Source organism: Tamandua tetradactyla, chromosome 18 (genome assembly GCF_023851605.1).
Source record: "Tamandua tetradactyla isolate mTamTet1 chromosome 18, mTamTet1.pri, whole genome shotgun sequence".
NCBI lineage: Eukaryota > Metazoa > Chordata > Mammalia > Pilosa > Myrmecophagidae > Tamandua > Tamandua tetradactyla.
The window spans coordinates 32,542,799-32,569,288 of NC_135344.1; the positions used below are offsets into that span (position 1 = coordinate 32,542,799).

Genomic DNA, 26,490 nt, shown 5'->3' on the forward strand with positions numbered 1-26,490 from the left:
TGGTGGGAATGTAAAATGATTCAGCCATTTTAGAAAGCCATTAGGCAGCTTCTTAAAAAGTTAAACATGCACTTATCATAAGATGAGCAATTTTAATCCTAAGACTCTAGCCAAGAGAAATGAAAACATGTTCACACAAAGAATGTATGTGAATGTTAATGGCAGCGTTGCTCATAAGAGCTCTAAACTGGACATAATAAAAATGTCCCTCGACTAATGAATCGGTAATTAATATGTGGTATATCCTTGTGATAGACTACTACTCAGTAGTAAAGGAACAAACTACTGATGAACTCAGCATCAGGGATGCACCTCAAAAACATACTATGTGAAAACATACCAGGGAAAAAACGACTGGATATTGTATTATTCCATTAATATGAAATTTCAAGAAAAGTCAAAACTATAGATAGCTGATCAGAATGCGCTTGGCATGGATAAGGGAATGGGGATTGACTGAAGACATGCATGAAAGAATTTTTTTGGATGTTGAAAATGCTCTAAAAGGGATTGTGGTGATGGTTGCATAACTCCCTACATTTATTTAAAATCACATGCAACAAAACCTCTTGGTAGGTCCTGCCCTATCAAGGTGACAGAGTGAAATGCTTCAGGGCTCTGTTCCTCCACAGAATCTTTGAAAACCAGCCAGAACTGGCAGAAATATTTTTCTAAAAGTTCTAGAAAATAGTTAAAGGACTGCAGTAACAGGGCTAGTGCCAAATCAAGGAAAAGGCTACTTACATGCTTTAGGATCTTATGGCATCCTGGCTGGCCCCTCACCAACCCACCTGTGATTGCCTTAGTATGGGGCTGGCTTCCACTCCCCAGTTGTTGAGGCAAAAAAGTAACCCTTATGCTCATACTGGGAAGCATATATGTCTGGTTCAATCTGTCTGGTGTTGGCCTAAGGGACTCGCTGTCCCAGAACTTGCTCTGTGAGTAGAAGGTGGCTCATGGAGATTTTCCATAACAGAAGGTTCTGGAAGAACAGCAGTCAAGTGCCGCTTGGAGTGAGGGATTGCTTGCTGGCTGTAAGAAATTCAGTGCAGTGCCAGATTGGGAAGAAACTGTTACCCAGGGAAGGGGGGGACATTTGTATTCATGTAAACAGGGGGATTCCTAGGGCCACATGCATGTGTCCAAGACAAGAGGGATGTGACTATTCTCTAAAACTCATTGGAAGGATAAACTCTGAAGAAGAACACTCATAGAGATCAATCTGCACTGACTTAGAATGTGATTTTTTTCCCCTCCTCCCCCTCCTCTCCCTTCCCTCCCCTTCTCCTGTACTTCCTCCCTCTCCTCCTCTTCTTTCTTCTTCTTTTACTTCTTCCTGGTATTTAAGAAAAGTTCTCTCATGACCCTGACTGGGCATAAACTTAAGTGACAGACACTTGGGAGTCTAAATTCCAGCAATAACACATTAAAATATCAAAATGTCTAGGTTTCAACAAAAGATTATAAAATATACAAGGTAAAAAGAAGTGATTGCCCAGGCAAAGGAGAAAATTAAAACATTAGAAACCTTCAATAAGGACTAGACCTGGGACATATTAAACAAAGACTTCTTAAAAAAATAGTCCTAAATATGTGCACAGAACTAAAGGAAAACATGGAAAACAGCAGATGAACACAAAGAGTATATCAGTAGAGAGATGGAAATTATGAAAAGGACCCAAATAGAGCAGAAGACCACAGAAACAGAAGTTTACAATTGCCTAGAGGGATCCAATAACAGATTGAAGCTAGCAGAACAAAGAATCTTAGAACTTTAAGATAAGACAGTTGAGCTCTTCCTGTAAGCAGCCGGAGGTGATCTCTGAAAATGGTTCACTATTCACTTGACTCAGAAAACCCCACAAAATCATGCAAATTAGGAGTTTCAAACCTTCATGTTCACTTTAAGAACACCTGAGAAAACTGCTCAGGCCACCAAAGCTTTGCATATTTGAAAAGCCCACGAAGTGTCTGAGAGATGTCACTTTAAAGAAGCAATGTGTGTCATTTGCTTGTTACAATGGTGGTGTTGGGAGGTGTGCCCAGGCCCAACAGTGGGGCTGGACACAATGAAGGGACCCAAAAGAGAGTGCTGAATTTTTGTTGCACATGCTTAAAAGTGCTGAGTGTAATACTGAAGCTAAGGGGTTAGATGTAGATTCTCTGGTCATTGAGCACATCCAAGTGACCAAAGCCCCTAAAATGCGCTGCAGGATTTACAGAGCTCATGGTCTGATTAACCCAGACATGAGCTCCCCTTGCCATATTGAGATGATCCTTACTGAAAAAGAACAAATTGTTCCTAAACAGAAGAGGAGGTTGCAAAGAAGAAAATGATAACCCAGAAGAGACTAAAGAAACAAAAATTTATGGCTTGGGAATAAATTTATTATAAAGTAAATGCAAATAAAAAAAAAAAAAGATGAAACAGTTGAAGTCATCCAGCCTGTGGAGCAGAAGGAAGAAAGAGAGAAGAAAAGTGAACAGAATCTTAGAAACCTGTAGAATACTGTGCTAGTTTGAAAGGACGTATGTATCCTAGAAAAGCCATGCTCTAATCCTAATCCCAGTTTGTAAAGGCAGACATTTCTTCTAGTCGCTATTCAGTACTGTATGTTGGAAACTTTAATTAGCTTATCTCCATGGAGATGTGACTCAATCAGTGTGGGTATTAAACCTGATTAGGTGGAGACGTGTCTCCACCCATTCCAGGTGGGTCTTGACTGGTTTTACTGGAATCCTTTAAAAGAAGAAGCACTTTGGAAAAAGCTAGAGAATGACATAGCCACGAGAAGCAGAGATTCGACCAGCCAGCGACTTTTGGAGATGAAGAAGGAAAATGCCTCCCGGGGGCTTCATGAAATGGGAAGCCAGGAGAGAAAAGTAGCACATGACGCCATGTCCACCACATGCCTTTCCAGATGAGAGAGAAACTGACTGTGTTTGCCATGTGCCATTCCATTTGAGAAAGAAACCCTGAATTTCATCAGCCTTCTTGAATCAAGGTATCTTTTCTTGGATGCCTTAATTTGGACATTTTTATAGACTTGTTTTAATTGCGACATTTTCTCAGCCTTAGAACTGTAAACTAGCAACTTATTAAATTCCCCTTTTAAAAATCATTCCATTTCTGGTATATTGCATTCTGGCAGCTAGTAAACTAGAACAGACACCATCAAGCATACCAATATACACAGGTGGGAGTCTCATAAGAAGAAGACAGAAAGGGACAGAGAAAATATTCAGAGAACTCCCGGCAGAAAACTTCCCCAATGTTCAACCAACTCCAAACAGAATAAATCCAAATAGATTCACAATGTATTGTGTTATAATCAAGCTGTCAAATGCCGAAGATAAAGTGACAATTCTGAAAACCCCAGGAGAAGAGCAAGATGTTATATACAAGGGAGCCTTGTATATAGTGCCAACTTCTCGTCAGAAACCATGGAGGCAAGAAAATCTATTAAAAGCAAAAAAATTTGCCAATCAAGAATTCTCTGTCTCGCTCATCTGTCTTTCAGAAATGAGGGAGGAATTAAGATTCCTGGATAAATAAAAGCTGAGAGCCGCTTCAGCTTCCTGCGACCCTCCATCCTCCTGCATGCCTGCTCCGACCCCAGTGGCATTAACGTGGGCTCCTCAGGGCGCCCTCCCAGCAAAGTGGTGGCTGCCTGGGTGGTAGGATCCACTGTCTCGCAGAGGAGAGATGCCAGAGGAACAAGGTGTGCAGGCTGCCTGGGCTTGGCAGGCACAGGGGGCTTGTGGTGGTTTTACATAGATTCTCCAGGGCTCAAAGTCGGCCCTTCTCTGATACTGGTTATGGGTCATCTGTTCATTGCTTCTGTGCTTATGTTGCATATTTGGGGCAAAAACACTCGTTCATAGACTTGGCTATATCCATCTGTCATCTGAAGCAGAAGAAAGAAAACCAACATATTTTGGACCAAAAGCATAGTGATTTTCTGTTGATGAGAAAGAAATTTTCTGTAAGCTTCCCATTTTACAGGGAACTTAAGAATTGATTTTGGGGAATCAATTTTTTTCCTATGGCTAATAAATTTTTAGTTCATTTGTACCAAATCTGATTGCTGATCTCTAGCTATTAGGGCTTGTAGTCTCTCTGTCTTTAGATTTACAAGTAAATATGTAGAAAATATGTCTTGTGCAGACTTTTTTTTTTCCTGTGTTGGATTGACAGCTCCTTATATGACCATGTAATCATTCAAAATTTGAGATACTATAATTGGTCTTGATTTGTTTTCTTCCAGGTATTTCTGTCCTGATGATTGTCACTTTGGATATTCTGCGATTTTCAAGTAGTATGCCTTTGACTTCACCAGGCAGAACTGTCTTCAAAGGCAGCTGGTACCCAGGGACATAATCAAATTATAAACCACAAATCTGGGATGAAATGTTTGTTCATTCTGTTCTTTGTTTCTCAAGTCAAAGATATTTTTGCCTCCTGTTCTTAATTCTACTAGTGTAGATCAGGGTTTCTATTCCTTTATCATTTAAATGCCAAATCTAAGTTTTGAAAGAACTCCTTTGATAAATTGGATTTAAAAAAATTTTTATTAATAAAATCAATCAACATACAACACAAATATTCTTAACATATGAACATTCCATACTTGGTGTGCAATCAATGGCTCACAATATCACACAGTTGTATATTCATCACCATAATCATTCCTCAGAACATTTACATCACTCCAGAAAAAGATATAAAAAGAAAAAAGAAAAATATCATACATACCATACCCCTTAGCCCTTCTTCTCATTGACCACTAATATTTCCCTCTATCTAACTTATTTTAACACTTGTTCATCCTATTATTTATTTATTTTTAATCCATATTTTCATCTGTCCATACCATAGATAAAAGGAGTATCAGAACAAGGTTTTCACAACCACACAGTCACTTGCGAAAGCTATATCATTATACAATCATCTTCAAGAAACATGGCTACTGGAACACAGCTCTACAGTTTCAGGCACTTCCCTCTAGCCTCTCTAATACACCTTAAACTAAAAAGGGGTTATCTATATAATGCATAAGAATAACCTCCAGAATAACCTCTTGACTCTATTTGCAATCTCTCAGCCACTGACTCTTTATTTTGTCTCATTTCTCTCTTCCCCCTTTCAGTCAATCTTTATTTTGTCTCATTTCTTCTTCCCCCTTTCAGTCGAGAAGGTTTTCTCAATCCCTTGATACCGAGTCCCAGCTGATTATAGGATTTCTGTCTCACGTTGCTAGGGAGGTTTACACCCCTGGAAGTCATGTCCCACGTAGAGAGGGGGAGGGTGGTAAGTTTGCTTGCCATGTTGGCTGAGAGAGAGATAGACCCCATCTGAGCAACAAAAGAGGTTCTCTAGGGGTGACTCTTAAGCTTAATGATAAATTGGATTTTAGCAAATAAAAATTTTATTTTATTTTTGATAAAAAATAATTTAAAAGCTGAGGGAGTTTGTCACTACTAGACTGGCCCCACAAGAAGTTCTATGGGAGATCTGCAGGTTGAAAGGAAAGGACAGGAGCAATTGACTGAAGCTGCATGAAGAAATAAATATCTCCAGTAAAGATAATGACATGGGAACATATAAATGCCAGTATTTGTGATTTGTAACTCCACTTTTTACTTTGTCCATGCTCTAAAAGGCAAATGCATAAAATGTAATGATTCATCAATAGTTTTTGACTTATAAGGTATAAACATGTAATTTGTGACAAGGACTGCATAATGTTGGTGGAGGGGGCAGAGGGGCACAGGAACATAGTTTATGTGTTCTATTGAAGTTAACTTGATATCAAACAAAATTGTTATAGATTTAAGATGTTAAATTTAAGCTCTGTGGTAACCACAAAGAAAATATCAGAGAATGTGCAAGCTCTTGGAGACATAAAGGTAACCAGGGGTGGACAGCAGGGGAGATGGGGAGTTAATGCAAAATGAGCGAGGGTTTCTGTTTGAGTGAGGGGAAAGTTCTAGTAATGGACAGGGGTGAGGGTGTCCCAACATTGTGAATATGGCAGCCCTACGGAATGGTATGCTTGGGAGGGGCTGGGATGGGATGATTTATGCTGTATATGTATTTCCACAATTTAAAAAAAGCTAAAGAAACTAAAGTGATAATGACTATTAAATGCAATGTATGATACTGGATGGGATCTAAAGATGGATGAGAAAAGGCTCCAGAGAACATAAGGAATTACTTGATTTACAATACCTTAAATTGTTTGAAGAGAATAAACAGCTCAATAAAAAAGCAAAAGCAAAGCATAAAAAACCCATTTAGCTGGGAATCCTTGTGTGAAAACGTGGGTGTGTTTGAGAAATGACCATTCACAAGTAGGCTTGATCAAAGGCTAAATGGTTCTGAGCTATTCGGAAGGGGGGGGGTTTGGAGAGGGAGGAGCGAAAGTCCTGGGGTGATAGATTCAATTCTCAGTTTATAGTTGGAGCCTGAGGGAGACTGGTGAAGTACCACTGTTTCCTAGAGAGTGATCTGTACATGACTGACTGGGCTTACAAGACGCCTCTAATCGTGGTAAAATTCCAAACCCTCCTCTCTCTGATGTGGAAGTTGGGGCACGTTGCTCCACCCTTGCAGGGCCCTGCCTTCCAGAGCCTCTCTCAAAGGATGAGCGGCAGAGTCCTGCAGCCCAGGAACCGGAGGGGGCCTGGCACCTGACTGAGAGAGAAGCTGGAGGTTGGCTCAGAGTCATTTGAAGAGAACTGAGTAGGGAAAAACAGAGCCAGACAAGATTTAAGGCAATTATGCAAAACAACAAATCATTCTGCAAATGTAAATGCTGCAAATCAAATTTCAAGTCACGGGTCAACAACTGGAGAAATATATATATATACGCAGCAAAATGGCAAGTCACTGATCGAATGTGTTTTCCCAGCAATGTGTGCTAAACACAGGCACCTGCAGTTTCTGGAAGGAGCTGCTCTTCTATTCTATAGCAGAGAAATTATGATTCCATACAAGAGGGGTCATCCAAGCCACCCAGGTTACTAGGGTCACAAAAAAAGCAAGTTTTGTCTCTGGCAGTTCCCTTGTCCCTTCCAGATACCCTTCCACCTTATGGCATTCTCCTGTCCTCCCAGCCCAGCACCCTAATGTTGCTCCTGGCAGCCCAGTGGGCAGAGGTCCCCGCTCCACACCCCACCCCCGTATCTCTAAAAGCCTTCTCCCACAAGGACACATAGCTGCTCACCTCCTCCCCAGTCTCAGAATGTATTCTTTAGCTGGTTCTTCCATCTCTCTCCTCTGATCCCCAACTAGCCTGTTCTAGGTCTCATGTGTGCAGTGTCCTACCCTCCAGAAAATGTTTTGGCAACCTAAACTCTGATGCTGATTTGACCCAGGGTTGGGCCATTATCTCCATGGGTAAAACTCCTTAGGGCTTGGTGCTACCATGAGATGCATATAGATGGATTCTGAGGTGGTTTCTAACCATCTGCAGTTTCAAATCAGGCTGTAGCAAATAATCTTATTTGTCTGCATACATTAGGAGTGCTTCAGGGAGGTACTTTCCTAAAGTGAAATTTCTGAGTCAAAATATTGTGCATTTCAGTTTCTGATAACTATTGCCAAGCGCTCAGCTATATCCCAGTCCAGTGTACTGATTTAATCCAGAAGAGAAGGGGCTGGCTGATGGCTGCAGGGGTTGGGATGTTTCTTCAAATTTTGCGGGTGGGTCAAGTCACACTTTAATTACCAGAATATTTGCTGACATTTGAAGGGATTAATGACCCAAAGCCGTGCTTGGGTCTTGGTGATGACAACACGGTCAGTGTGTGGCAGCGCCCCATCTCGCTGTCTGTGGGAGTGCCCAGACTGGCACACACTTCCCTGCAATCCTGGGATACAGGTCGAGTGCTTGGTCACACCGTCCACACTTTCAGTCCTGGGAGGTTCTAGCGAACATGTGACTCCATTTCTTATCTTTCAGTCAAAGTAAGCTGTGTCCTGTGCATTGCAGCGCATACATTTTACACTGTAGTCACAATCTGCTTGTGCCATGGTGACGCTTCACAGTCCCCTGGGGTGCCATGAGAGCAGGAAGTCTGGAAAGGTCCTCCAGTGGGTCACAGAAGTCCTGATAAGTGAGCAAATCACAGCACTTGGATTCGGGAAGTGAGAAGTCGGCAGGTCCAGGCACCAAGAGCGAGTTGCAGCAAATATTAGGAGCAAGTCATGAAACCTGGGCTTCAGAATGGGATCATAGACCAAGGGAAGCCTGTGATGGGTAAGGCTGAGTCTGGCCCCAGGGAAACCTAGATGTGACATAAGGAATCTGATAAAGATGAGGACACTAGGGACAAGAGAAAGTCACAGTTACTTTATATCCTGACTATGGCAGAGATTTTGTTGTAAGGAAAAAAGCAGGATCCCAATTACCGAAATTAAAGTGAATTCAAGGCAGGCTGAGCCTCAAGACTGAGGTGCACCACTTACTGACTTTGCACTCAAACTGGTTGCAGCTCCTGGGGCTGAGCTTGCCAGTGGGTGGACCTGGAGTTTCGAAGAATGGGGAGCCAGGAACTGATGGATCTTTATCCAGCTACTCATGGAATACGCTTTAAGACCAGCTTGAGCAGAATGGCAAAGTACTTGATTCAAAAGACAACTGCTGCATGTGAGAATTTTATAGTCTAATTTATGGAGAAACACGTGTTGAAATAGAAATAGACCATAAACTGCTAGCTGGAGCATGAAAATGAGCTCCTAAATTAAATGCCTCCCCATACTCCACGGCTGCCTTGGCTAGGATGCAAATATTTTCTGAAGTGCCAGCAGGTGGCTGTTTATAGTTGGTCCTGGAGGGAGCAACCACCCCCACTCTAGGCATCTCTCACGGGAAAAACCAAGCTGTAGTGTTATTATTTGTTTTTCCTTGGAGTTGGGGGCATGCCTGTCACTTCTTCATCTCCTGTTGTCTAGCGAATGTCTGGCTTTATATATAAATGTTTATTGAATACATGAAGAAAAGAAAAGAGGAGCAAACTAAGAAAGACTTTTTTCCCCCCATAAATGATAGCAACTCCACACCTGTGTTTTCATCTTGCTGGGACAGAATTGCCACTGGGCAGGAAAATCCTCTGAGGTCTCTTTAACTTGATGCTACAAAGAATGGGCTAAAAGTTGAGGAAGTCCCTGTGAATTACTGAATAAAGCAGATGGCCTACATTCTAGCAAAAGGAGAGAAACCACAGACAGATAAATACGTAAAATATCAAATATGCTAGACTGTGATAATGGCGTAAGAGGGGCAGGGGATCTGAATGACTAGGGGGACATGTAATTTTGAATAGGGCAGGGCAAGGGGGCCCTTGCTGAGAAAGGTCCTGAAGGAGGTGAGGAAGCCGTGGAGATAGGACAAAAGCCTTGCCTTTTGGCAAGGGGTCAGCAAGTGCAAAGTCATCAGAGCAGGACTGACCATGAGGTGTTTAAGGAACAGCCAGGAGGTCAGGGTGGCTGCAATGGGAGGCATGAGGTGGGTGAAGTAGGAGCTGAGGCCGTTGAAGGACTCTGACTTGTACCCTAGGTGAGGTGAGAGTCCTCGGAGGACTTGTGCATGGAGAAATCTAGGGAGCAGGCAGGAGAAATCCTGGCCAATGAAATGTTTGGAGTTAGGAAGTATGCAGAGGCCAGATGGCAGGAGGCCATAGGGAGAAGGGTGTGACCCACCATGAACACTCAGGGCCTGGGAAGCATGGGGTACTACAACCAAGCAAATGCAAGAAAGGGATTGTGGTAGTTAGATTTAGTTGTCAACTTGGCCAGTTGAAGGCACCTTGTTTTGTTGCTGCGGACATGAGCCAATGGTGCGTGAACCTCATCTGTTGCTAATTACATCTGCAGTCGGCTACGAGGTGTGCCTGCTGCAATGAATGATGTTTGACTTAATTGGCTGGTGCTTAAATGAGAGAGCTCAACATAGCACAGCCCAAGCAGCTTGGCATACCTTGTCTCAGCACTTACAGCTCAGCCCAGGCCTTTGGAGATGCAGAAAGGAATCACCCTGGGGAAAGTTGTTGGAACCTAGAGGCCTGGAGAGAAGGCCAGCAGAGGTTACTCTGAGCCTTCCCAGAACCTCAGATGAAAGTTAGCTGCCTTTCCTCTGAAGAACTAACAAAATAAATCCCCTTTTGTTAAAAGCCAATCCATCTCTGATGTGTTGAATTCCTGCAGCTAGCAAACTAGAACAGGGATACAATGCTCAGATGGGAAGGTACTGAAATGAAAATGTTCATGTCTGATGACTTTGTTAATTTGTTTCCCTTCAGGGATGTTTGTATTTTAAAATGGGTACCTAGAAATACTAGCCACTACCTAAAAAGAATAAATCATTTTTCCATAAAATTTAATGGCACAACAAAAGACTCAGCAATCAAGATAAATAATTTTTTAAAAAATCTTAACATCTTTATTGAAGGCAAATAGTATCTTAATGCAGTATTTCTTATGTGTGAAAAAATAACATATACAAAAAAAGCAATAAGGGTGGGCCACGGTGGCTCAGCAGGCAAGAACACTTGCCTGCCGTGCCTTAGGACCCAGGTTCGATCCCCAGTGCCTGCCCATGTAAAAAAAATTTTAAAAAAAGCAATAAATTTCAAAGCCCATGGCAACAATTAGTTGTAGAACAGATTTCAGAGTTTGGTATGGGTTACAATTCCACAATTTCAGATTTTTACTTTTAGCTGCTCTAAGATACTGGAGACTAAAAGAAATATCAATATTCAAATTCGGACTCGTACTCATTTATTAAACTCAACCTTCTGTGTATAACTCCACCATCACCTTTGATCTTTCTCCCACTTTTTAGGGGTACTAGGACTATGTCCATTATAACTTTTTCATGTTGGAAGGGGCTGTGGGTAATATGGGAAAAGGGGATGGAACTAGCTGATTTTCTGGAGACTCTGGCCACTCTGCATTTCAGGGCTTACCTGGTCCAGGGACCCATCTGGAGGTTGTAGGTTTCTGGAAAGTTACCCTAGTGCATGGAACCTTTGTAGAATCTTATATATCACCCTAGGTGTTCTTTAGGATTGGCAGGAATGTTTTTGGTTGGGGTTTGGCAATTTTTTTGATAGGTAGCAATGTCTACCTGAAGCTTGTGTAAGAGTGACCTCCAGAGTAGACTCTCGACTCTAATTGAACTCTCTCAGCCACTGATACCTTATTTGTCACACTTCTTTCCCCCCTTTTGGTCTGGATGTCGTTGATTCCCCGATGCCAGGGCCAGACTCATCCCTGGGGGTCATCTCCCACGCCACCAGGGAGACTTTCATCCCTGGATATCATGTCCCATGTAGTGGGGAGAGCAATAGTTTCACTTACAGAGTTGTGCTTAGAGAGAGAGAGAAGTCACATCTGAGCAACAAGAGTTACCTCCAGAGGTGACTCTTAGGCATACCTACAAGTAGGCTAAGTTTCTCTATCTACATAAGCTTTATAAGAGCAAGCCTCAAGATCAAGGGCTTGGCCTATTGATTTGGGTGTCCCTAATGTTTGACATAGTATCAGGGGGTTTCCTGGTGGTAAAGTTTAATAGTTCTATATTTTTTCACCCATCCCTCAAAAGACTTTGCTGATATTTTTTGACTATCTAATGCAGTGCTTTTAAAAATAAAAGTTAATGCCAAAATGTCCACAAAATATCAAAATGTTAAAATAAATACAGGAACTGACAATGCTGTGATGAGCCATTCTGGAACAAAAGGAAAATGTGTCCCTATATACATCTTTTTTTTTTTAATTGGAGTAATGAAAATGTTCTAAAATTGATTGTGGTGATGCACAGGCATCTTTTTTTTTTTGGTGTGCTGAATGGCAGGGTCACATTTCACTATTTTTCCATGTGAGTATCCTGTTATTGCAGCATATTTGTTGATTTTTTGTTTTGCTTGTTTTGTTTGTTTGTTTGTTTATTTTGGGAAGTGCATGGACTGGGAATCAAACCCAGGTGTCCCGCATGGCAAATGAGAATTCTACCGCTGGACTACCCTTACACCTCCTGTATAGACATCTTTTAATGTAATTTTTAATGGTTAACTTTCCCCAGAAGTTAATTTTGAAAATACTGCTGAAGAGTTTGCTTCATTAAAGCCAGATAAGTAAAATTATAATAAATTCTGTTCTTGGTATTGCTCAGTAAAGGGTTAACACAGTGGGTTAAAGAAAGGACTGACCCTTGACTGGCCCCTGGGAGACAGCCTGTGTGCCCTCAGGGTACCTTGCCTGATGCTGCCTTTATCCAGGGTGTGGACAGATGAGTAAAAAGATGAGGAAAAATAAATACGTAAGCAATGTGTGTGGGGGTAAAGGGTAAAAAAAAAAACGTGAAGATGGAAATACTAGTGGTCAATGAGAGGGAGGGGTAAAGGATATGGGATGTATGAGTATTTTTTTCATTTTTCTTTTTACTTCTTTTTCTGGAGTGACACAAATGTTCAAAAAATGATCATGGTAATGAATACACAACTATGTGATGATACTGTGAGCCATTGATTGTAAACTGTGGATGGACAGTATGTGTATGAAGATTTCAATAATATATATATATATAAACTCTTGCTATGCGGGCCAAACCCTTCAACAATTAGGTTGGAACCTCTGGAATGAGATACCTGGACCAGTATCTTTTTGAAGTGATTCCAAGTGTAGTGAAGACTGTGAATCACTGCCCTAAAGAGTGGGTAGGATTTGGAAACAACAAATTCCAGGCAGGTTTTATAAATGCACAGGGTTCTATAATCAATACAAGCCCTGAAACCCACCTAAGCCCAGTCTCTGGCTTTGAATCCCTCTCACTTCATTTCAGGATATGGGAAAAGTCTCTTACCTGGAATCTCACCTGGGCCTCAAAGCAAAATCTCAGTTTAATGTTTCCCTTCTGATTTATTAATGGTGATATAGGAGAAAGGGCAAGCTTTCTGAGCAAGTTTTACAGGTGGAGAGGGACTGTGAGTGAGTCTGTGCTACTAAAGCAGGTCTTGTGAGCCCTTATAAACTTCCTAATACTTTTAAGAAATATCCAGCCCAGGAGCAAAGGAAAACCTCCAGCATGTCCACCAACAAATAGCTGTGTGACCTTGGGCAGGTCCGTCTCTTCTCTGATGCTGGGCTTTCTCATTTGTGAAAAGGTTGGACATTGATCTTTTAGAGGCCCTTGTAGATTTTCAAATATCAGGGAATTATGTAATATTGGAAATGAGAGAAAAAGCAAAAATAAAACCAGCAGTTGGGAAAAGTGTCCAGAAGAGGGCACACGATACTGGGAATAAAATATACTGTAGCCTTTGCAATCCGCTGGAAAGGGATCCCACAGCTGCGTACAAGAGAAGGAGCCGGGGCTCACTGGCCGGGCCATGGGGGCAGCTTAATGGAAGTCTAGAGGGCCAGGTTTACTTTAGCGGTGGCGTGTATATGGCGGGCATGCAAGCTGTTACATCGGCATTTACTCTGACCCACACCACCTCCTTTTTCTTCTCCCTTCTCTCCAAGCAAGCCCCAGTCCATCATTCCATTCTGGAGGGTTATTATAGTTACTTCAACTATAACCCTTGGGCCTGTGACAGCCTCTATGGGTAGAGATTTTGGAGGCTCTGGGAAAGCTTTAACTCTACCCCTTTTCCTCCCACTTCCCTCATAAGAGAACCCAAAACCACCACCCTTTGGGTCAGGATGCCCAGTCGGAAGTAAAGCCTGTCATTCCATGTAGAATTAAAGGCTTTAAATGAAAGCCCTTCAGAAGGGAGCACATGACTTACAGTCTTACTGAGCTGTAAATAATTGATACCAAACATTCCCAGAAGGGGGTTTTCTTCCCTTGAGGTTATCAATATAGCATTTGTGACCCCAGGTCTAAACTGGGAACCTGGCTTTCTTTGGTGCCATAGGCCAGGTGTAAAGGAGGGCAACCACTGGGCACGACTGCTGGCTCTCGGAGGTGGTTTGCCCCAACCTCCCACCCCGTGGCACGATGGACGGCGTCCTTGTCAGTGACAGCCCAGCTCTGCTTGAATTGCTCAAGGGGCAGCAAGCTCACGTCTACCTGAGATGCCTGGTCCTCTCTTGAACAGCTTTTCTTATTCGAATGCTGTACTTATTCCTCAGGGGTAATCAATATCTATCACCCTGATACCTACCCCTGGTCTGGGTCTGGCCTCCATTAAGCAAAACCAGCCTAATCCCTCTTTCACATGACAGATTTTCAAATATTTAACTTTGGTGGCCCCATCATCCTTGTTGGACCCTTATCCCCAAAACCCCAACATTCTTCAGCCCCCAGAGTCCTTCTTTTCTAAAATAATCAAACCCAATTAGCCTCAACCATCCTCCTGTTAGGGCTTCCACTGTATTCACCAACACACCTCGAGAAGAAGGCTGAGCAGAAATCCAGGTGGATGTCTGTGGCAGGGTTTCGCCCATTGGGGTAGTTCACAGAATTCACTGCTTAATCCCCCACATACTGAATGCTAACAGAACAGCCGAAAAATAAGGCTGCGTTGTCCCGGGAGAGAAATGAAGGCGATCAGGGAATAAAATGGAAAACTTGAAGTGTTCAGCAGGCTCGAAGTTGTTAGCACCATTTAAAATCCTGAGTTTCTCATCAAGTCCTAATTTGGGGAGCTGTAGAAGGAGTTTTCTTTAGACCCATGGGCTTCAAACTTTCTTGCATGTCTCCATACATGTTAAGTTAATAACTAAAAGTTTTTAAAGTTTAAATAATTGAAAAGTATGTAATTTCTGGCATATTGCAGATAATCTTAGCTTTATAAAACTGTTATATCACTGTTTAAAAAGAATCTAATGGGCTCTAAGTGTCACAGCATTTGTTACTCCGTTTCCTATTAAAAAGTACACAAATGAGTTATTTATTATTATTATTTCTCCTTGAGCCTGAAATCCTACTCCATTTTCCCCACAGAATTTTAACTTCTATTTTTATACTAGAAACTCTTCTAAGAATCACCCTGTAGTACTTACCCACAACACAACTATGCATATAATTGATTTATTTAAAAAATTTCCAGTGGTTTAGTGTTAAAATGATTCTGAAGTGAATTATCATTACAAATGGTATTATTACAAAACTTATAAAAATGAATGTATAATATTTTAAAATAACTCATTAAATAAAAAAGTAGAATTATATTGGAAATGCAGTTTTAATAAGATGGGCTGGAATCTTTTCTAAGAAATTTATATTTCTTAGACAGTATTCAGCAAAAATTCTATTCCTATTTGTGTTATAGACATATGTTTATGAAATCTTATTTATATAAATAAGTAGATGTGAAAGGAAATTTCATTAGACCAGTGCCCTCAGTCCTTTGAATTCCTTCTGTGCTGGGAAAAATTGCAGTGATCCAACAAAAAATAATAACTTGTCAGCTGACAGCTGGGTTAGGTCCTTTGTCAAGTTTGTTGAGCGCATAGAATTGGTAACTGCCTGACCTGCAAAAGTATTTGCGGCCAAGTCATTAATCATTCACTTTCTCAACATGAAAGTTTTAATTGTATTTTTGCTTGGTGTCCTAGAGGCTTTTACACTATCCCCCCCCCACCCCTACCATCCCCCCAACAAAGCACCACCTACCATTCTGGAAGATTGAGAGGTGTGGTTTCTTTTGCAAAGTGAGAGAACGCAGGGTGGTATGGGAAAGGAGAACTGAAAATGAGACTCCCCTAACTGCAAGTCTATTTTTTGGCATATCAGTCTTTAGGAAGAAATGCATTTGGAGGTTGGGGTCAGGAATTTGATTCCCTTAAAATAAACTATGGACTAAAAACCACTTGAAAAATCTTCTCATTCATCTGGAGCTCACAAACCCTACTATGGGAAACCAGTGGGAAAATCAGCCTGCCATGATGGGTGGAGAGAAATTGCCAGTAAGAAATTCATTAGACAACATCTTTTGTGTATGATTGTATTAGTCACATGCTGCATAACAAACTATTCCAAAACTTAGTTGTGCAAACAATACACATGTATAATCTCAGTTTCTGTGACTCACAGAATTTTTTCACAATTTCTGCGACGCTAGACATCTTTTTTTTTTTTACTTTTTTATTGTATAATATAACATATATACAAAGCAAAGAAAGAAAAAAGTAACAGTTTTTGAAGCATTCTTCAACAAGTAGTTTCAGGACAGATAACAGAGTTTGTCATGGGTTACGATACCATCATCTCAGATCTTTCCTTCTAGCTGCTCCAGAATATTGGAGGCTAAAAGGGATAAATATTTCTTTATTACTACAATAGACTTTTTTGTGTGAAAAATAATATCTATACAAAAAAGCAATAGATTTCAACGCACAACATAAGAATTATTTGTAGAACAGATTTCAGAGTTTGGTATGGGTTACAATTCCACAATTTTAGGTTAGTTCTAGCTGCTCTAAGATACTAGAAACTAAAAGAAATATCAATATAATGATTCCACAAACATACTCATTTGTTAAACCCTACCTTACCTGTATAACTCCACCATCGTCTTTGATCTTTCTCCCACTCTTTAGGGATATTTGGGTTATGCCCATTCTAACTTTTTCATGTTGGAAGGAGCTGTCAACAATATGGGTAGGGTGATGAAACTAGCTGATGTTCTGGAGAGGCTGGCCCCTCTAGATTTCAGGGCTTCTCTGGTCTAGGGACCAATCTGGAGATTGTAGGTTTCTGGAAAATTACCCTAGTGCATGGAACCTTTGTAGAATCTTATATATTGCCCTAGATACACACATCTTTTTAAAGTCTTCTTCAGAATGCCTCACATAGTTGTGGTGTTAGTTGGGATTGTGGTCTTATCTGGAGACTGGACTGGGAAGATTCTGCTTCCCAGCTCCTTCATGTCATTGCTGGCAGAATTCAGTTCCTTGAGGGCTGTTAAACTGAGGCAACTCTGAGTACCTTGCCACATGGGTCTCTGCATTGGGCAGCTTATGATATGACACCTTGCTTCAGTAGGGCAAGTATAAGAGAATAGCCAGAGAATTCCAGGAAGACAAAAAGTCAAAATCTTTTGTAACCCAACCACGGGAGTGCTATCTAATTACCTTTGGTATACTCTGTTAATAGCAAGTTCCGAGACCCAGCTCACACATGAAAGGCAGGCTTTATACAAGGGCAGAAAACCAGCAAGCGAGGATCATTGGGGAACATTGTAGAAGCAGCCTACCACAGTGATTTTTTTATATTGGAAATTTCTTTTTTCAAAAAAAAAAAACTTATTGAGAAATCTTTGCACATACACAGTCCATCCACAGTATGCAATCAATGGCTCACAATATCATCACATAGTTGTGGATCCATCACCATGATCATCTTTAGAACATTTGCATCATTCCAGAAAAAGAAATAAAAAGAAAAAAGAAAAAACTCATACATCCCATACTCCTTACCCCTCCCTCTCATTGACCACTAGTATTTCCAGCTATCCAATTTTTTTTACCCCATCACCCATATTATTTATCTATTTATTTTTCCTTATTTTTTTATTCATCTGCCAATAAACTGGATAAAAAGAACATCAGACAAGATTTTCATAATCGTGAAATCACATTTTAAAAGCTATATATTTATAAAATCTTCTTCAAGAATCAAGACTATTGGAACAAAGTTCAACAATTCCAGGTACTTCCCTCTAGACAATCCAATGCACCATAAACCAAAAAGGGATATCTATACAGTGTGTAAGAATAACCTCCAGGATAACCACTTGACTTTTTGAAATCTCTCAGCCACTGAAACTTTATTTTATCTCATTTCTCTCTTCTCCCTTTTGGTGAAGAATGCTTTCTCCATCCCATGATGCTTGGTCCCAGCTCATCCTGGAATTCTGTCCCATGTTGTTGGGGAAATTTACACCCATGAGAGTCATGTCACATGTAGAGGGGAGGGCAGTGAGTTCATCTGCCAAGTTGGCTTAGAGAGAGAGGCCACATCTGAGCAACAAAAGAGGTTCTCTGGTTAAATTTCATAGGGGTGAATCCCAAGACTGAGGGCTCAGCTACTGAATTCTACCACAGTGATTTAATGGCTATATGCTGAAGAGAACAACATTAAATGTGACTCCCATTTCTCAGTCACAATGCATAAGACTCAATCCAACACCCCAAAATCTGTATGAGAGACAATGAAACACAAGCTGGTCTTGGGTGATGATGACATGAAGGACACTCAAAGATGAGAAGACCTCCAGATGTTGAATGACACTAGTGGCTGCCTCACAGGATAGAAAATGAGTTCTACATCCATCAGGGAGGCTGAACATTTTTGCACTGGGCATTGGAATAGGTGACTTCTACCCAAAGACCATGACCGGGTCACTGAGTCCATACCAAAGTCTCAGTTTAGGGAAAAATCCAATCTCTTCCTGACCTTCTTCCATACAGGTGATGCTTTTTCCTTTTCACTTTAGGGAGCTGATATTCCAACTGTGTTAAATGGGCTTTGAGGCTCCTTGCCTATTTATCTTCTCAACCAAACCTTGGGAGAAATCTGACATCATACAAGACGAATTACCTAGAAGAGACAAAGTTTGGAGTATGAGAGAGAGAAGGGAGTCCGTAAAAGAGTATATGATTTTTCAAAATATTTGCTGTCCTGTCCTGAATTGCTCCTCCTGTCAGTGCCCTACCCTGTAGAAGGATTATAGATTCCCACTCTGATGAATTAAGAAATGGATCTGTGACTTGTTTCACCAATGAAATAGGAGTGAACTCCTCTTAGAAGAGATATATGAAGGGGTCCCCAAGCAGAAGCTTTAAGAGCTAGAATGTTGTTTGATATAACTTTTCCCTCTGTCACATGCTGCCAATCTTCCAGAGTGAAGACTATGTGTGGCAGAGCTACATGCAACCTCTGATAGATGTTTAACAGGAGCAATAAATGAACTTTTTGTTGATTTTGTTTAAAGCCACTGAGACTTTTGCTTTCTGCACCACAACCTAGCCTGGACTTATTGATACAGAATCCTAACTTAAAAGTGTGTGTAAGAGGCTTGTATTTTTATCTTCAGGCTGCAAAAGTGATGTAGGAAGATGTGAGCAGGAGGAGGAAACATCAGAGATGGGAACAAGCTGTCTGGCCCTAGGACTGAAGAGTAAGTGGGGAGGCAGTGAGCAGCCCAGCCCAGAGCTCAGCCGCCAAGGACCTGAAACCTGGGCCCAACTCATACATCACTCCTGCTTCTTTTCCCTGCTCTCACTGCTTGCATCCTCAACTGGGATAGTGACAGCGGGCCCTGCTTGTGCTTTGTGTAGCCTTCCATGACTGTGAGCACACATTCGCATAGAGGAGGAAAGGGAGAAGATAGGAAGGTGTTTGTCAGGGGATAGAATATAAAAAAATAATTATAACTGTCACTAAATATTGATTTATAGTTTCCAAAGCATTTTTACATAAGTGCCAGTCAATGAAGAGCCTCCTTCTTAGCTGAATCCCCCACCCCACCAACTCTGTTTTTCTTTACTTATGCTAATTTTTCTGTTTGGAAATATCTTTTTTCCCTCTTTTCAATTAATTAATGACCATTACTTCATTTAAGACCCAGTTCAAAGTTTATCTCAATTCACCTACAATTCATTGATAGCTATTTTGTGTAAGGCAGTGCAGAGGATACAAATATATGGGTCAGGTGTGATCCCTGCCCTCAAGGCCCTGAGAGCCCCTGGTGAGGAGGAGACAGGGGTATTACTACATCTATAATGCAGGGTACAGTAAAGGGAGCAACTTAAGGAGGTGCATAGGAATACTTTGGGAGGTCAAAGTGCATTCTTATTTATATGTGATGGAACCTCCACCTGTCAGGAAGGAGACCAAGGCATTGCCAGTGGAAGCCTCTCTTTACTTTGAGAAGCCATAAAGAACACAGCAATGTTGCTCAAAGTGTGGGCCATAAACCAGCTGGGGTACTTGTGTAAATATGCAGCCTCTTAGACTACATCTCTGACCAACTGAGTTAGCACCTCCCCAACTCCTCCCGTTCCACTTGATACACACTAAAGTTCAAGAGCCATCAGCAAAAAAAGTAAGTGCTTGGATGCTAGACTTTAGATGAATACTAGCTCTCTGACATAGAACTTTCTCAACTTCCTCCTTTCTTAGCCTCACCTTCCTTATCTGAAATATGATTAATGTTTGAATCTCCCTTTTAGGGTTGTTCTGAGGCTTCCACAAGTTCACAGAAGTTACTTGGCATATTTCCTGGCACAAAGTAAGTATTAAAATGATTTAGTATTATTCAAAGGAGGAAAAGTCCATATCTGATTGTGGGACTAGAAATTCACGAAGCTCTGGCCAAGAGTAACATTCTCTTTAGAAATGTGATTCAGTACAGGCAAAAGGAGTTGAGCTTTTAATAGGTGCCAGGTGTGATAGAATCCAGAAAGTTGGAGCCGGGTGGGGGTGGGGGTAGGGTGAGGAGGAAGGATGGAAACAAATGAGCTTTAGGCCTGGCCAAGTCCCAGCAGGAGTGCCAGAGCTGCCCATCAGGCATGTAGATAGGTGGGTCTAGAAAATGGTTAGAATTATATTTGACAGCATTGCAGTGGAAAGAAAATATGAGACATTGATGAGAAGGAAGAGGAGGTCTGAGAAAATGGGGCACAGTTTCATTTAAGAACCAGAAGAAGCAGCAGAGCTGGAAATGAATATCAAGCAGATGTGGTTACTAAGTTTTCTTTCCTGGAAACTATAATTCCCAGAGAGTTTCTAGGTCAAATAAATCCTAAAACCGAGAGGGAACAGCCTCTGCAAGATTATCAATTAATTACACCTCCCTATCCTTTAGTGTTGACACCCCTTCTCAACATGAAGAAGTTTGAACGGGCATTGCCCAAAGATTCCTATAGGTTGGGAGAAAGATCAAAGGAGAGGGAGGAAGTATAACAGATAAAATAGGATTTGGCAAATGAGTATGACTGCTGAGTTACTATATTAATATTCCTTCTAGCCTCCAGTGTTTTGGAGCAGCTAGGAGGAAGGATCTGAGATGGTAGAATGGTAGCCCATGACAAACTCTGGGTTTGTTCTGTATCTACTTGTTGAAATGTGCTTTGAAAATGATTGCTTTTTTTCTTTCGTTGCTTTGTACATATGTTATATTTTATAATAAAAAAGTTTTTAAAAAAGAAGGTACAGTTAGTCTGGGAGAACAAGAGGAGAAAATTATACATGACAAGGGAGGAAAGGATGTAACCCAGTGGGAGCAGCGCTGGTATAGCCCAGCGCTTCAGAAGGAGAGGGCAATTTCAGTGTGAATAGGAAGGGGGCCAGATAGATAGCAAGGGATGATAGCTGTGACTCTTGGCTGCTATTGGAACCACCTAGAAGTGCTTAAAAATCCCTTTGTCCAAATTTGTCTAGCACTCTAGACAAATTAAATTGTGGATCTCTGGGAATGGGACTCAGGCATGCATCCAGGCTTGAGAACCAGTGAATTATGGAGGGACTGAGTGTAAGTGGAGGCAGCTGGCACAAAATTCTACTTTAAAACATTTAACGAAAAAGGAGAACAGAAAAAGCAGGAGTCGCTGTTACAGAGATGGAACCAATGATGAAGGGTGGTGCTGGAGAAGAAAGGGATCTGGAGAGGAGGTTGGGATTGAGCCTTGGCAAGGAGGCTTTATTCAGAGCAGGGAGACTCAACCGGAAGGGTGGTGAAAACAACAGAGTGCTGGGTCCCACTCTGGAGTTCTAATTCAGTAGGTCTGCAGAGAAGCCCAATAATTTGTATTTCTAATGAGTTTCCAGATGATGCTGATGGCCCCTGGGACCACACTGTGAGAACTACTGGAATACAGGGAAGGGAACTATGTGGAAAGAGTTTTGAGGGAGAGAGAAATGATTGCAATTGGTATGAAGAGCACCAAACACCATCTCAGATGCAAGGAGAGTTGTGGACTGAAATTGTCTACCCCGGAAGCACCAACCCTTAAACATTTACATACCCAGCCCCACTTTTCACCAATAAATCAGAATTCTTGAGAGTGTCCTCACCCCCGCCCCCTTCCTTGGGACATCAAAGCTACCCAAGTGAATCTCATTGTGGAGGCAAAGTTGAGAAGGATTGGGCAAGTGTGTTACAAGATGGATCCTGCACTCCAGGCAGGCTGTGTTTGAGAATTACCATCAGGGAGTAGGGCTCCAAAACAAACAGCCCCAGCAGCTAAAAACCCTCCTTGTGGTTGAGAATTAAGTCAAGGGGCCATCACTGATTTAGGGATAAACATCACATCCAGAAATTCAAGGCTGTGTCTTCTTTCGGCCCTGCTCTTCCTCCACTGACTTCTATCAATTATTTTCCTTTTTGGCTAAAATTTCTACTTTTTTGCTGGAAAAAGAAGAGGGACTGGAATTGCTGTGAGCAGCCAAGTGTCACTGGCAGAGGGAACATAAACGAGGGGGTGGCGGAGGGTGTGAGTGTGCATGAGGGAGAGAGGGGAAAGAATGGAGACTTCCCTGAAAAGCAAACAGTTTTCTGATGGGGGTGGTTTAGAACTTCCCTGGAAGCTGTGGATGAAACAGGCAAACGCTTGTATAGTGGAGAACAGTTACGACTCCCACTTTTCTGATCAGGATGTCAGTGTAGGGAGCTGAGGTTGGCGAAAGCGATCTTTGGTATGCCCAAATCACCCAATAATAATCTCTAACACAAGTGAATTTTAATAATGAAAATGTTGACTACAGCCATGTAGAATCGGGAGAAAAATGGATGGAGCCTTCCAATTACAGACATCTCAGTTTCTTATTCTTTTTTTTTCTTTCTTTCTTTCTGGTACTTCACCTCCCTTTTTTTTTTGTCTCCGTAATATCCTCGCTCAGCCTCCGTGGGGCACTGCCCAGGTGGAAGGAGACAGCGGCGCGGCAGGTGCCCATACCCGGCTCTCACCTGTTCCGTCGTGCGCCCGGTGTCCAGCAGGGGGCGGCCAGCACCTGCTCCTCGCCGGGCCCCGCCCCGGCCCCGAGGTGCCCGTGGCAGCCGCGGTGGTGGTGGGGAAGTGGCACGGGGGCGGGGAGAGGGCGAGCCCGGCTGGGCACTGGCAGGGCTCAAAGGCGGCGGCGGCGCACGGGCCGCGCGCTCGCTCGCTCCGTCCCTCCCTCTCCTGGCGTGCGCACCTCCTCCCCATACCTGAGCGGGGAGCGGCGCGGCCTCCTCCCGGGTTCGCTCACAACTCCGGCCCGGCCGCCGCTACGCCGCCTCGAGAGTAAAGGTCGGGTCGGCAGCCGCGCCTCCTGGCAGCTGTCGGGGGCAGGTTGGGGGAAAAGGGAAAAGAAACCGAGAAACTCTTGATTAGCCCAGGAAGATGGCGCTAGGCGGGCCGGCGGTGGACTGAGAGCCGCCCGGGCAGCGAGGAGCGCCGAACTCGCAGCCCACCGGGGCACGAGCGAGGGCCGCCCGCCGCCCGGTAGGCGCGGTGGCTCGGGGCGGGCCCGCGGGGTCATGTCGGTCGGCGAGCTCTACAGCCAGGTAGGTGCGGCGGTGCTCCGCGGCCGGGGCCGGCACAGGTGCGGCGCGGGGTGGGGGCGGGCGCAGTGCGTCCGGGGACCCGGGGCGCTTGGGGTTTGCGCTCCCGGAGGCGGTGGGCGACCGGCGATCTTTCAGCTTCTCCGTGACCACCTCTTCGGCGTCCCTAACTTCGGGTGCCCGAGAAAGTTGGGTGTTCCGGGAGCGCCCTGCACTTACCGGCGGCCCCGCGGCACCCGCCTGTCAGCGTCCGGACTCTGCCCGCGCTAGCGTTAATGCCCCTTCTTGCCCTCGTCCCCGCCGGGGCTCGGCTCGGGCTGAACTTCGTGAACGCCGGGCGGCCTCGCCAGCTGAGAACCGGGTGTGCGGAGACAGATCCCGGCGGGGGCTCCCGGCGTGCCGCCGCCCCTTCCCTCGCTCCCCGCCCCGCCCCTGGCGCTCTGCAGCGCCGGGTTTCGAGCGCTCGCCTCCTCGGCTTCCTGCCCTCTGGCACGCCAACCCGGCAGGACTATCAACTCCGGGTGCGGGTGGGAGGTGTTTTTGCACTTTGAGTCCCCTTCTCTCTATCCCCCAACTGGGGCGACTGGCGCGTTGTTCTGTGGGCTGGGGTGGGGGTGGGTGGGGGTGGGGTAAGCTATGGGTAAAGAAAAAAGTGCGCTTCAGAGAAGCGCTCATTCTTAATTTGTCCTGGTGGGATCTTGGTCGATATTTGTTGCAGGCAGGGTGTATGTGTAGGGGGGAGGGGGAGTCTGAACTGAAGGTGGGGGTGTGGATTTTTAGGATGCCCTCAAGGTCAGTATGGATGTGAGGCGCTCGGTTCTGAGAATTGGGAACAGGTGCGGCCAGGGTAGGGCCTCCCCCCGCCTCGCAGCAGTTGCTGTGGTTAAAGTTAGGGACCAGCCTCACTTCGCTAAACGCCAACGGCAGCGCTGCTGCCGCCCGGGCTTCCTCGGGTTTCACCTTGGAGCCGGGGATGAGGGGGCAAGATGCCTTGAAACACCCCTTAATAGAACAAACGGAGGCATCCCGACACCTCCTGTCTGCTTGTTCCTCTTCTCTGGTGGCTGGGACGAGTTTGACCGTGCCTTGCGCGCACGTCTCGGTGGATGAGTGTGCGATCCCGGCACACCTGCCGGCGTTAATAGGTCTGGGTGGGAAGACCCACTTCCGCATCCTCACCTGGCGGCTGCTCTGCGCCTGCCCGAGCTCTTGGGTTAAGTGTGCTACCACCCTGTATGTCTGAAGAACTTTCTAATTTCCCTTTTCACCCGGAGCGGGGGGCTGGGATTAGGGCGACATGGTGACCTGGCGGGGGACGGGGTGGGGGCGGGCAGGGCCGCAGCTGTTCGGATATATCGTATTCCGCCCGGATTGGGGTTCCGTTGGGGCCCGCAGCGATCGCGGCTGGGCAGAAGTCTCTGTGAGTGGGGAAGGGCATGAGGTGTGTCTGGCGACCCTGCTTTGCAAAAGCACCCCATCATCGCTTACCCGTGGGAGTTTTGGGGGTAGCCCTCCAAGCTGCAGCTTTCAGTTCTTTGCCTGAAGCGGGTTGCCGGGATCTGGAAAACTAGTAAGGCAGGGTTAGAATCTGAACTGGCGTGTCTAAAGCGCTGGAGATCTACATTAAGGTGCTTGAAGGTTCGGCTTTGTACTCCCAAGTAAAGTGAGTGACTCAATACCCACAGTGGATCATACAGTCCTTTATTAGAGAATAACTGCTATGTTATAGGAAAGTACATATTTGAGGAAACAATTTAGTCTGGAGCCCTGGCTTTGAAAAACAAAAATTAATATTGAATTGCCTTTAAAGACAAGAAACTTTCAGTGGAAAACTAAACTTTGTAGCTAAAAAATGACAGATATTGCATCTTAATTGCTAGGAATGATGAATTGGTGGTGTCTGGACAAAGGAGTTTCAGGGTACTTTTTCTGGAGTTATAGAGGTGGGAATAAAACTGGTGTCGCTAGTAATAGGCCTTGGGTACAAGCACAAGATGCTTCTTAAAGTGGCTTCATTGGTGTGAATGTTTGGCACAATTCACCCAAAAAGAGCATTACAGTTCCTCCCTACGGATGATGGAACTGCTGCTCGCTCCGTTAATGGGTTTCTAGTTCTTAAACACTTTTAGGTTTTTGAATCTGTAATTGAGATTTTTCTGTGGCTAAGGCAGTAGCTTCCAGATTTATTCTGAGTAGTTGCTTTGCCGTCTGGCAGACTTGAGCACATTTATCCTTTACTGTGGGAAGTGGTGGCATTGTTTCCTCACTATTATTACCCCACTTCCCAGGCGGGATTCTCTGTGTGCATACGAATACTAAGTTATATAGAGCAGTCATGCCTGCGACTTGGATTCACTTTGTTTCTTGGGCTGGGGGGGGGGGGATATTTGTTCATGTTAGTGTATTCTCGGAATAGCACGTGTTCCCTATTATTTTTAACTTCTTAGTGGGCTTTTCTAATATGATGAATGCTAGATCCAGATGTGCACTCTAATGTATTTATTATGCATGATGGAAATAATTATCCATTATGCCAACAGCGCTTGTGTTTGGGATGGAAATTTTTAAGCCCTCTATTGATCATACCTGTGTAGTTGTGACATGGTTGGGAGGTATTTTTACTAGAATGTGAGGCATCTATTTCAAGTGTGTGAACTTAGTCTGCCAGTATTAGTTTCAGATAAGAACTTAGTAACTTAGTCCATCCCCAGTTATTAAAAAAAAAAATTCTCCTCCAATTTACTTTTTTCTTGCTCTTCTAGTTCTCCCTCTCTGTCTCCTCTTTTTAGTTTTGATTGTTCTTTTGGTGTTGACTTTAATCATTGGCAAAGGGCACTTTCCATTAACAAAGACGCACCTGTTTTCAAAAGACCCACTACCTCACTTTTGAGAAATTGCTTTCTTAGTAGTGAGTTTTTCTGGATGGCGAAAGAGATTCAGTCAGCACCACATGCTTTCAAGGTGATGTCAAGGTGAGTCAGCCTCATC

At 43.5% G+C, this 26,490-nt stretch overlaps 1 protein-coding gene and 1 pseudogene across 1 annotated transcript in view; both read left to right on the forward strand.

Annotated features, from left to right (window-relative positions):
- Positions 1–216: 216 nt before the first annotated feature.
- LOC143662410 (protein transport protein Sec61 subunit beta pseudogene) lies at positions 217–3,885 on the forward strand (annotated as a pseudogene).
- A 19,542-nt stretch (positions 3,886–23,427) lies between these two features.
- MYO5B (myosin VB) overlaps positions 23,428–26,490 on the forward strand; it is a 461,360-nt gene continuing 458,297 nt past the window's right edge. The window contains exon 1 of the mRNA XM_077135491.1: positions 23,428–23,505. Coding sequence (XP_076991606.1) covers positions 23,479–23,505 — 27 coding nt within the window. The 5' untranslated portion in view covers positions 23,428–23,478. The remainder of the gene's footprint in view (positions 23,506–26,490) is intronic.